This window comes from Spermophilus citellus, assembly GCF_964194105.1.
Source record: "Spermophilus citellus genome assembly, chromosome: 15".
Classification (NCBI taxonomy): domain Eukaryota; kingdom Metazoa; phylum Chordata; class Mammalia; order Rodentia; family Sciuridae; genus Spermophilus; species Spermophilus citellus.
Window position 1 is genome coordinate 42,131,478 of NC_138195.1, and position 12,803 is coordinate 42,144,280.

Consider the following 12,803-nt stretch of genomic DNA (forward strand, 5'->3'; position numbering starts at 1 on the left):
CCCATAGCACAAGAGTTAACAACAAGAATCAACAAATGGGACTTAATTAAACTTAAAAGTTTTTTCTCAGCAAGAGAAACAATAAGAGAGGTAAATAGGGAGCCTACATCCTGGGAACAAATTTTTACTCCTCACACTTCAGATAGAGCCCTAATATCCAGAGTATACAAAGAACTCAAAAAATTAGACAATAAGATAACAAATAACCCAATCAACAAATGGGCCAAGGACCTGAACAGACACTTCTCAGAGGAGGATATACAATCAATCAACAAGTACATGAAAAAATGCTCACCATCTCTAGCAGTCAGAGAAATGCAAATCAAAACCACCCTAAGATACCATCTCACTCCAGTAAGATTGGCAGCCACTATGAAGTCAAACAACAACAAGTGCTGGCGAGGATGTGGAGAAAAGGGTACACTTGTACATTGCTGGTGGGACTGCAAATTGGTGCAGCCAATTTGGAAAGCAGTTTGGAGATTCCTGGGAAAGATGGGAATGGAACCACCATTTGACCCTGCTATTGCCCTTCTCGGACTATTCCCTGAAGACCTTAAAAGAGCATGCTACAGGGATACTGCCACATCGATGTTCATAGCAGCACAATTCACAATAGCTAGACTGTGGAACCAACCCAGATGCCCTTCAATAGATGAATGGATAAAAAAAATGTGGCATCTATACACAATGGAGTACTATACAGCAATAAAAAATGACAAAATCATAGAATTTGCAGGGAAATGGATGGCACTAGAGCAGATTATGCTTAGTGAAGCTAGCCAATCCCTAAAAAAACAAATACCAAATGTCTTCTTTGATATAATGAGAGCAACTATGAACAGAGCAGGGAGGAAGAGTAGGAAGAAAAGATTAACATTAAACAGAGACATGAGATGGGAGGGAAAGGGAGAGAAAAGGGAAATTGCATGGAAATGAAGGGAGACCCTCATTGCTATACAAAATTACATATAAGAGGTTGTGAGGGGAATGGGAAAATAAACAAGGAGAGAAATGAATTACAGTAGATGGGGTAGAGAGAGAAGTTGGGAGGGGAGGGGAGGGGGGATAGTAGGGGATAGGAAAGGTAGCAGAATACAACAATTACTAATAGGGCATTATGTAAAATTGTGGATGTGTAACCGACGTGATTCTGCAATCTGCATTTGGGGTAAAATTGGGGGTTCATAACCCACTTCAATCTAATGTATGAAATATGATATGTCAAGAGCTTTGTAATGTTGTGAACAACCAATAAAAAAAAGAAAATATATATAGTCCTCTAAGATCATGCCATTATGGAAAAAATTTAATCTTTCATGCAATTTAATAATTATAAAACAATATTGGTTATGAAGTCATATTTATAAAATCTATGTGTACATGCAATAATAGTAGGATCTACTTTAATAGTTTGGGGTAAAAATGAGGTCACACATATTAATTTTTCAAGATAAAATCACTTTTTAAATGTCTGGTAAGAAATCCATTATCTCTCTTGTCCCTCAAATTGTTCAAAAACTCTGGGGCGATTCACATGCCTCAATGAGAGAAAACCAGAAAGCAGATTAGAATACAAGTGGGCTCTGTTGAGGGCTGCTGGTGTTCTGCTCCCAGCACAGTTTACTGATGAAAACTGATTCCCCACAGTGTAGTGTGACCTTTTATCCTGCTGCATTCTTGCCACTGTGGATTCTCTCAGAGGCCACAGCGATTCCTCAGTGCAGAAGCAGCCTGCTCCCTCAGATGTGAGACATGGCATGGCACCCATGCCTTCGGCTTTTTAATTTACCAAGCACAGCAGTTGAATCAGAAAGGCCTTCCAGTCAGGTACACATCTGTCTGAAATGAACCCTCTTGAAGTAATGCAAGCCAGAGAGGGAGTGTTCTAGTTTAAGGATCTTTGATGTTCTTTCTCACTAGTAAATATTAACATAACATTTTTTAAAAATATTTATATTTTAGTATTAGGTGGACACAATATCTTTATTTTATTTTTATGTGGTGCTGAGAATCAAACCCAGTGCCTCACGCATGCTAGGAGAGCGCACTACCACTTGAGCCACATCCCCAGCCCATAAAATTTTTTTAAAGTTTGATCTAAAAAAAAAATAAACTTAAAGGGGAAAAAATCTTTCTAATAACAAGTACATTGTATAAAAGAGTCCAAGTCTTCATTCTTTTCTTTTTTCTGAAGGCTCCCAGACCCTTTACAAATTTCTTCCAGTCTTCCCAATATTGACCAGCCTATAGCTGAAGGAAGACTATGGAAAGACGACTTTTGTCAAACTAGGAAATAAAACCTATTACACCAGTAGCTCAGACACAAAAATATAAGGACCTCATTAATAATTTACAAATATTGGGAAATATTTTCTCTTACCTTCTGGTTCATGGATAAAATACAAAATGCCAGGCTGAGAATGGAGCTTAGGGGTATGGCATTTGCCTAGCATGTATAAGACCCTGAGTTCAATCACAGCACCACAAAATAAATAAATAATAAGATACAAAAGGCCCACTTTGAATTTCAGATAAACAATAATTTATGGCACAAGTTATGTCCTATGCAATATTTGGGAGATATATATATATATTTGCTTGAAATTCTAATCAAACTATGTGTCCCATGTTTTTATTTGCTATGTTGGGCCACTCTCCCTTATCAACTTGATGAATTGTACAAGTTCTTGGTGTGTGTGTTTGGCGGGGGCTGGGGGGGGGGGGGTAGAGAGCTGGAACTGAATTGTGCCTGAATTTATAGCAACCATAGAGCCAAACCCTCATTATCCAACCTGCATATCCTCTCATCCTATCAGAGACCTGGACTAGCAAATGAAAGGCCAACTCATGTCCCCTTACTATATAGGAACTTTTGGATAGCCAGAGATGTTCCTTAGCCACCTCCCAGCAATACATTTCTATCTTTTGTCAGAAGATTTTTAGTTACCAGAAATGCAACACTGAATAAAAGGAAAAATGATATATTGTGCCCTGGGATATGAAAATCTCAGCAGTAGGGGCAGACACAAGGGAAACACAGGCAGAAGGGTACCCTGGAGATTAGGGTTTATACATTTCTTTTAGAAGAGTAAATTTTAGCCAGCCCAGCAGCACTCCCCTGTAATACCAGTGACTTGGGAGTTCAGGTCTAGGCTCGGCAATTTAGCAAGGTCCTAAGCAATTTAACCAGACCCTGTCTCAAAATAAAAAGGAAAAAAAATAAATAAATATAAAGGGCTAGGGATATAGCTCAGTGGTAAAGTGCCTCTGGGTTCAACCCCCAGTTCCCTCCCTTCAAAATAAAGATAGATTTTAAAAAGTAAAGTAAATCTGAATTGCTTCAAATCATCTAGGTTTAAACTTGCCTCCAACTATTGGACAAAATAATAAGAACAGGAGAAAAAATAGGATATGTACTTCATGTGGCCCAGAAATTTAACAAGATACTCGCCTCCACTTTTAAGATTAGAGAGGGAAATTCTGTAGTACAAAAGCTGATAGTGGTGAAATTTAAGACAAACACCAGAACTAAATAAACCTTCTTTCAAAAATAGTAAGTAAACCAGACGTGGTGACACATGCCTGTAATCCCAGCAGCTTGGGAGGCTGAGACAGGAGGATCATGGGTTCAAAGCCAGCCTCAGCAACAGCGAGGCGCTAAGCAACTCAAAGAGACCCTGTCTCTACATAAAATACAAAAGAGGGCTGGGGATGTGGCTCAGTGGCCTAGTGCCCTGAATTCAATCCTTGGTACCCCCCATTAAAAAAATAGTAAGAGGGCTGGGGTTATAGCTCAGTAGTAGAGTGCTTACCTAGCATGTCTGAGGCACTGGGTTCGATTCTCAGCATCACATATAAATAAATAAAATAAAGGTCTTTTGACAACTAAGAAAATACTTTTTAAAAAAGTAGAAAAAAGGTGCTGAAGTTGTGGCTCAGCGGCAGAGCGCTTGCCTAGCACATGCAAGACCCTGGGTTCGATCCTCAGCACCATATAAAAATCAATAAATAAAATAAAGGTATTTTTTAAAAAAGTTTTTTAAAAAAGTAGAAAAAAATTAAAAGATTGTGTGTGTGCATTTTTTTTTCTTTTTAAATTGTTGTTGTTTGTTTGTACTGAAGTTTGAACCCAGTGGCCCTCTACCAGTGAGTCACATGCCCAGTTTTGTTTTGTTGAATGACCTAGACTGGCCTCAAACTTGTGATCCTTTGGCCTTAGCCTCCTGAGTTGCTGGGATTACAGGTGTGGACCACCATGCCCATCTTAGACTGTATAACTTAAAAAAGAGACTGTATAACTTTTAAAAAAAAAAATGTCTTAAAGATCCAAGGGAAATTATCTCCAAGACAAAAGTTAGTTTAAAAAACACATGTACTCTGTTCTCAGTGAAATACCCCAAAACATAAATTCTAGTAAAGAAGTGATAGAAATGCTAAATAAAATGAAAAGAAAGTTGAAGAAGAAATTAAGATAAAGAGACCTGGAAAAGACTTAAACATCTAAGAATTCAACAAAACCAAAAAGATAGTATAGTAATTAAAATCTGAATTGGAGAAATCATTCCTCTCCAATATTTTCCACCCCTCTACCAGCAACTTTATCAGAGAGCAAAATAAGCAAAAAAAAAAAAAATGGAACTGCAACCCTAGACTTAATTCTCACCATCAAAGAAGAATAAACAAGTGAAATGGAAGTGACAGGACCCTTGAGGGAAACTGAACATATCACCTCAGTGTTTACTACAGCGAAGAAATAAAATACAAAGCAAAGTAAGACAAGTATCTTAGATTGTTTAGTAGTTCACAGAAAATATAAGAATGTCCCAGAGCCACAAAATTTTTTAAAAAGTCAAAAAGTAAAACCCACTACTACAATCACAAATGAAAAAAAAAAGTGAGAGAAAATGTATATAGTAACTTGATGTGATATCCAAGGAATAGGATAAATAAAGGATTCCTTTATTTCCTTTAGAAACAAAGGAATTTTTTTTGAAGGACATACAAAGAAAAAGACAGTAAATGTAAAGATAAACTTGTACTTTCTTCTGCTATTAGAGGAGCAAACTAAATCTAGAATGGGGAAAGACTTCTGAAAAACATCCAAGCAACACAAATCTTTTAAACTATATTTAAGGATGGAAGGACAAGAAAAGTATAACCACCCTCCTTCCCCCCCACAGATTCCATAATGGTTAACAAGTGACCAAGAATGACAATACTTTTACTTTGTATCTATCTTGTCTACCAAGGAGAATGATCTTTTTTAAAATATTTTTTAGTTGTTGATAAACCTTTATTTATATGCAGTGCTGAGAATCGAACCCAGTGCCTCACACATGCCAAGCAAGTGCACTACCACTGAGCCACAGCCCCAGCCCACTAGAGTCATCTTGAAACAGAAAGATTGTGCTGATAATCTTTAGAGAAAACTGATCAACAAGAGAAAAGATAGTAAGGGAATGTTTAACTGTTTAAATAAATACCCATTTATTTATTGCTGTATCCTATTAAAGCAAGGTTTCTCATCTTCAGTGTTACTGACATTTTGCACTGTGGATTGAACCCAATGGTGCTTTACCACTAAGCTATACCCCCAAACCTTTTTTATTTTTATTTTGAGACAGGATCTCACTAAGTTGCTGATGCTGGCCTCAAACTTGCAATCTTCCTGCCTCAGTCTCCCAAGTCGCTGCAGTTACAAGTGTGTGCCACTACAACCAGCTTCTACTAACATTTTGGACTGGATAATTCTTTGTTGTAGAAGACTATCCAATGTGTTATAGGATGCTTGGCAGCATCACTGGCCTCAACCCACTAGATGCTGGTAATGTCTGTCCCCCACTTGTGACAAAACCTTGTACCAAACTTTACCAAATGTCCCCTGTGGAACAAAAAGCACCCTGGACCAGGTGCAGTTGCTCATGCCTATATTCCCAGCAGCTCCAGAGGTTGAAGTAGGAGGATCATGAGTTCAAAGCCAGCCTGAGCAATTTAGCAATGCTCTAAACAATTTAGCAAGACGCTATCTCTAATAAAATATAAAAAAGGGCAGGAGATATGGCTCAGTGAACCCCTGGGTTCAATCCCCAGTACCAAAAAAAAAAAAAAAAACCTGGTTGAGAATGATAATATTACACAACAATGAAAAAGCATATGTTTTATCACAGAATTCTTGAGGCATCTTTGAGTAATAATAAAAAATGGGAGAGGTAACAGAAGATTGAGAACTGACAAGTGTTTTCCCAAATACAGAAAAGAACGAGTTGAAAATTAAAATTGAGAAATTTTATGTTTATCACTAGCAAAATATTTTTACTTAGAAAAGGAACTATTACTAACTTAAAAATTAGAGCAACAATCTCATGGTTAGTTCATTAAGAGTCATTCATACTAAACTAATTTAATTTTCCTCTCTTCCTTTTTTTGCTAAAAACAGTAAATTGCTTTTATTAAAATATTTTTAAATCATTCATGAAATTTTCTTTGACAAAATAAATAAATGTGGACTGTCTCATTTTGTTGGTCCAATATTGATAAAATCTCTTTAGAAAGCATACTAGCAGGAACCATAAAATTGTATAAGCACAAATTCTTGGTGGAAGCAATGCTGCTTCTAGGAACTTGAATGCATATACAAAGATGCTGTCAAGAATTGCAATGTTGTTTGTAGTAATAAAAAGCTAGAAACAACCTAAATGTACATCAATAAGGGATTAGTTAAATAAATTGTCATATTATTTTTATTGGTATGACTTTAACTATGACTAAAGGTTCAGAAAAAGCTTTAGGAAATAAACAGAATCTAATGGATATCATTTGCATAACAGTAGAGGAGATTTCAAAAATATTTAATAACCAGCATGCCTCTGACCCCAACAAATCAGAACTTAGCCTGAAGCTGGGCCTTGAAAGCCCTTCCTGTGCCAAGTGTTCAAAGCCTAAGGGGTCTCAGGTAGAGACCAAGTGAAGGAAGGCCACTGGTCAGGGAAGGAGAACAAGAGCATTTCATATTTTAACAACTTAAATTAGCAAAAAGTAGAGAATACATAGTAATTGCATAGGCAATAGCTATTACAGATTACTGGATTCTTAAAACTAGGATTCCTTTGCTATCCCATATTGGGAAAAGAAACTGCAGAGTGCAGCAAAAAAAAAAAAAAAAAAAAAAAAAAAAAAAAAAAAAAAGCCAGTTAATCCTGTAAATTCACATGGAAACATGATTTTAGAACTCTAGCCCTGGACTAAGACAGATCCCTGTTCCTCTTATAGAGAATCTCAGGGAAGTTGATTTTCTTTCTTATTCTCCCTTCACCCCTACTCACAAAAACACACACAAGGAAAGGAAGCACTATGACAACAGGCCTTTATTTCACTCATAAATTTCCCCAGAACTTTGGAGTGAATTTCATCAAAGTCAACACTAGAATAGTCACAATTTAGCTCCTGGTGCAATCTTGCCTCTCAGGTACTTCGTGGGCTCCTCACTGAGCTAATTTGGGGGTCTCTTTGCATTGATACTTCCTCCAGGGGCTTCACTGAAACCTGGTAATTCATTTATTATCTAATTAATCGTATACCTCCATCCCTGTTCTCTGTTCCTATGCATATAGGTAGAGAAGATAAATGCTTATACAGTATAATCTAAGCAACGCTACTCTGAGTGCACACCTTCAATGAGATAAGGAACTTGCACCAAAATGCAAATAAATGGAAGACTGTTTCCCTCATCTAGAAAGTTTGGCTACAAAGTGCTTCAGATGTAGCTAAGTTACATTCAGGCACAAGTGCTGTATCTTCTTGCATGAATCAATAAAAAAAATTGAGAACTGCACATCACACTTTGAATAGCACTAATTTAGAGGGGCTAAAGCACTCAGGTTCCAATATATGAGAGTCTTTCTTTAAATAAAATATTGTTTTCTCCATCAAATCCATTTCCATGTGGACAAAAGGAACCTGAAACAGCACAAGCCTAATGTTTAGGATAGTAAAAGGCAGGAAAAGGGAAGAGAGGTGCCAAATAAACCAGGACAAATTTTGCCCAAAGGAACTTAAAGTCCCTTTCCATCCCTGAAGTTAGTAATTTAATGAGTAACAGATTACTGACTGAGTCCCAGACACCAATAATGTAGTTAAAAACAGTAATTAAGCATGTGAAAATCAGGTGCAGTGGCTAATAGTCTTGTTCACTTTCAAAATTTCTGCAGTCTCAATTTTCTATCACTTTTCATTAAATTAGCAACTTGGCTAAACTCAGGATTTATACCCCACACTAACATGTCACTTAAAATCTAGAATCCAAACAAGAAACAGAAAATCATGCTTTTTGAATCTCTGGACTAACATTCCCATGAGCCCATGATCCAGAAATAAACATTATTTTTAAGTCTTCATTACAAAGCACATAGTTTCTTTTCAGGCAATACTAGGCTGCCAACTTTCCTTCTTAAATCTTAATCCCTTTTATTTCAAAGGAAAAATAAAAACATGCAAACGTAAGTTTATAGGGAAGAGAAAATAGAACTCCCATCCATCCATAGTTATAGTGTTCCTCTAAATGTAACTGAAAAGTAAAACTGCACAGTTTATGGAAGTATTTTTAAATGCTTTCTTTAAGAAATTCATTCTTTAAGAATCCACAACTCTATACCTCATCTCCCACAAATTATACTGATATCTCTAACCTCTTCACTTTGATATTTTTGGACCAAGCACCATCTCAAATAATAGGATTTATTAATCATTAATTCCTTAGCTTTTTCCCTTCATTATATTCTATTTTTACAACATGGTTCCCAAATTTCAACAATAAAAAAAATTAAAACTCACCTTCCCTACCTCCCACCCTATCCATGTCTTAACTGTTGTCATGTTTCCCTAAGTAGAAAAACCAAATACTGAATTTATGCTCTTGCATATACCCTCTATCCTTTTTCTTTCCATTCTACAGCCTATAGATTTTCTCCAAATGCTTCTGATTTCCCCAGTTTTACTATAATTGAAGTATTTTCTTTTCCTGTTCCTGCTATTTCTTTGTCTCAGCTGCATCATGAAATTCATTTAAATCAGAACTGTATATGTTCTTCTAGCAGAAGTTATTTACAAATTCTATTATTCTGAATCCAAAGTAACATAAATAGTCAAACAACAATACTATCTGTTGTTTTCAGACAGAGTTGAAGCACTTTTGACTCTAATATGAAGCTTTGTTGATATCTGAAAATTTATAAATTGCAATGTTGTAAATAGAAGAGATATGTCCTTCCAAACACTTATTATTGCCATCTATATGCCTGATAAAAATGTTTTGCACATCATAGATACTCAATAAATATTGCATTTGGTAGACAAGAAATTTTATAATACTTTAAAAGAAATAGCAAAAGTCCATCTTAAGGGGCTGGGGATGTGGCTCAAGCGGTAGCGCGCTCGCCTGGCAGGCGTGCGGCCCGGGTTCGATCCTCAGCACCACATACCAACAAAGATGTTGTGTCCCCTGAGAACTAAAAAATAAATATTAAAAAAATTCTCTCTCTCTCTCTCTCTCTCTCTCTCTCTCTCTCTCTCTCTCTCTCTCTCCCCTCTCTCACTCTCTCTTTAAAAAAAAAAAAAAAAGTACATCTTAAAAATCACAACCTTTCCTTCAAATGTAATGTTCTCTAATCCAACAACTCCACATTTAAGAACAGAGATTAAGGAAGTTATATTAAATATAAATATATACATATACATAGGTAAATAAATACACAAGTATGTTTATCATGGCACCTAGATATTAAGCAATGATTAATAAAATTACATCTGTTCAGTTTAAAGAATGTTAACAGAAGTTTAAAATAACATCTTGTAGAATAGATAATATATATGGAAAATATTTGGGTACAAGGTTAAATGAAAAAGTGAGTTTCCAAATATTACCTGCAATATTATTACAATTATTTTTAAAGCAATCCAGAAAGAAAAAAAACATTAGGAAATACATATCAATGAACTTATACACAATAATTTTTTTCTCTATGCTTTCAAAATTCCTACAATGAGCACTTAATATTTTTATTTTATAGTAATAAAAAATGTTTTACTATAAAAATCCCAGTCTTTTATTAAAATAATAAGAAAGGCTCAGCTATATGTAAGAGGAAACAAACAGAATAAGTTTGCTATACTCTCTGTATTTTTATTTTTCCACTTAATTAAATCATCCTTTGCTATTACTGAGGTAATTTTTTATACTGGGAAATGAAATCTTAACAGTACATTTATCTATACCATTCAAATGTGACTAGTAATAATCTACATCTCCAAATCACAGCTATTCTCAATATGCTAAACTTTCAGTCCATCTAAAAATGCTAGCCACAAACCCAGAACTAAAGCTAATTTAAATCCTGTTTTCCCCATTTATATCTTTTAAACAAGTCATTGAATCACATGTATCTCCAAAGATGTTGCAAAGTATTAGTGGTATATGTCAGTGACTCAGAACCTATACAATTCATGAACTCCCTGATGCCTATTCTCAATTTCTTCTTGTTTCTATTTGAACTCATTTCTTCCACTTCTGTCCTCAATGCAACTGGCAGCAGCTGCTCAGTCCTTCAGACCCCGTTAGATAACAACCTTCTCTTTACATGATTACATCCCATGTTCATTCCACACAGTGATTTTTATTTGGTTATAAATGGTGGTCCAACAGTTCTGAGAGCATTCCACAATCTCCTAATATCACTGACAATTATATAACAAAAATAAGACAAATATTATATTCAGAAAATAATGTTTTTGGCTACTATCTCACTTGAAACATCTTCTATTTGCTGTAAATAGCTTCTGCTTGAAAGTAAAATCTCTTCAAATATTCTCCATCTTTGCTTCCTTTTCCTCAGCCCCATGCCAAAGCACAAAGCATCCAGGCCATATCTTATCTTTTCCTACACAGCATCCAATTGACTTTTTATAGCCAGAAACTCTGAATGCAAAGCACGACCTTGGCTACTAGCTTCCCCTGGCACTAGTTTGAAAGTTATTTATAACTTTAAAATTAGCATGGAAGCCCACATTTCTCATCATAACTAGTCAAAACATTTCTATTTTATGTAACAATGTGGGTTCTTCTTTCATTCAGAAGGAACCCCCACATTTTAAACCTACAGTATATAACTAAGACACAGCAATTCACGGGAGAAATGAGTATGCACTGAAGTCCAGCTCTTCTCTTTACAAACTTGACTCTTACCTTTCTGTTGCTTCCTATCAAGTAAATGTGCTTAAAAATTCAGCTCTTGTAGGTAATTTTCCAAAAAGAGCTTTTGGGGATAGGAAAAAAAACAAAGCTTCTTGATAGTCACAGAGTTATACAGTACCAAATGGAGAGTCAGTGACAGTGGGGCAGTCACTTCAGCTGAGCACTGTTCACCCAGGATAAGAAAGAAAGGGGAGGTTACAAGCCAGGGTGGGTGGTATCTAATCCTGAACCACTAGTCACTGACCTCACTGACAACTTGTTACTGAAAATACTTCTTTGAAAAAGGCCAGACACATATTTTGCCTAAAGACCTACATAGCTGTTAGGAAGCTCTGAATAAGTTAGATTTAAATTTCTATAGTTCCTTTCCAAAATAAGGACCTCTTATTTCTAATTAAAGCAGAAGGCAAGAATTATTAAAAGTGAAAAATTATAAAGCAGTGATAACTGGAGTCCAGGAAATCCTCACATCAAAAGGTCAATGATATAAAATTCAGTGTATTTTGAAACATAAAGATGATAGCATCAACACCATGTGTCTAAGATAGTATTTTTCCTCTGAAATCTTACTTATCTCATACTCTTGTACCACATATCATATTCTTTGCTTTCAGTATTCATGGGGAACCACATAATTATCAGTAAAGAATTTAAACTGAAGATTTACCCAAAACTCCATAAATGGAACAATTATTACATTAAACCACCAAAAAGGACTTCTCCCCCAAAATTTTCTTTTTTCTGTCAATGATCATCCTTCTCTGTATTTCCTCTTTCTTTCCCCTGACCCTGTTTTTATTTTTTATTCAATACTCATCAAAACAATGTCCTAACATTCCCCTGGACAATACTGCATAGCCTTGCTTTATTCTTTTCACAGTGTCAGTTCCTTGACCCACACTTATAATTGTATGGCATTTCCTTGGACAATACCACTTTTCTGTCATCTACCGACTTCTAAAACAAGAGGTAGTAACTAAAATATGAGCTATTCATTTAAGCAGTCCTATTCTTAAAGGGCTGAATCCAAAATAAAAGAAAGCATTTATTTATTAGCTCTACAGACACTCTTGGAACAAATATCAGGGAGCCAAGAGAAAAGACGGTGTCTGGGAATTGTCAAAGAGAATCAACTATGAAAGGGTTTTAATTTCATGATTTCCAGAGAAACCCAGTATATTTTTATGTAGCTTCCCTTAAAATGTGCATAATTGACATTGATCTAAAGATTCTTAGTTGGTAACATACTGTCCTCCCCAGATTTTTTTTAAACAGCTTTTCTCCCCTTGGAGAATCTAGGAATAGCCTCTTTTCACAGAGAAACAAAGAGTAAGTTTTATGTCTCTCAATCCATCTTTTCTTGAATAAAGAAATCACTTGATACTTAAAAAAATAGCAGGTTTTGTTTTAAAGCTTTAATAATGAATGCTTTCCAAACCAGGACTGTTGAATTGAGCCCAAGATAAGATATCCAAATTCTATTATGAGCCTAGCCTGCCTAGCTGTAAAATTGCAATAAGTTACCTACCTATTCTATACCTATCCTTTCCATCCT

The 12,803-nt window shown here is 35.6% G+C and overlaps 1 protein-coding gene across 4 annotated transcripts in view; it reads right to left on the reverse strand.

Moving 5' to 3' along the window:
* Positions 1–10,903, reverse strand: part of CTNNA3 (catenin alpha 3) — a 1,724,633-nt gene extending 1,713,730 nt beyond the window's left edge. For all 4 annotated transcript variants that reach the window (XM_081267908.1, XM_081267907.1, XM_081267910.1 and 1 more), the window contains exon 1: positions 10,802–10,903. In XM_081267908.1, coding sequence (XP_081124034.1) covers positions 10,802–10,895 — 94 coding nt within the window. In that variant the 5' untranslated portion in view covers positions 10,896–10,903. The remainder of the gene's footprint in view (positions 1–10,801) is intronic.
* Positions 10,904–12,803: the final 1,900 nt, after the last annotated feature.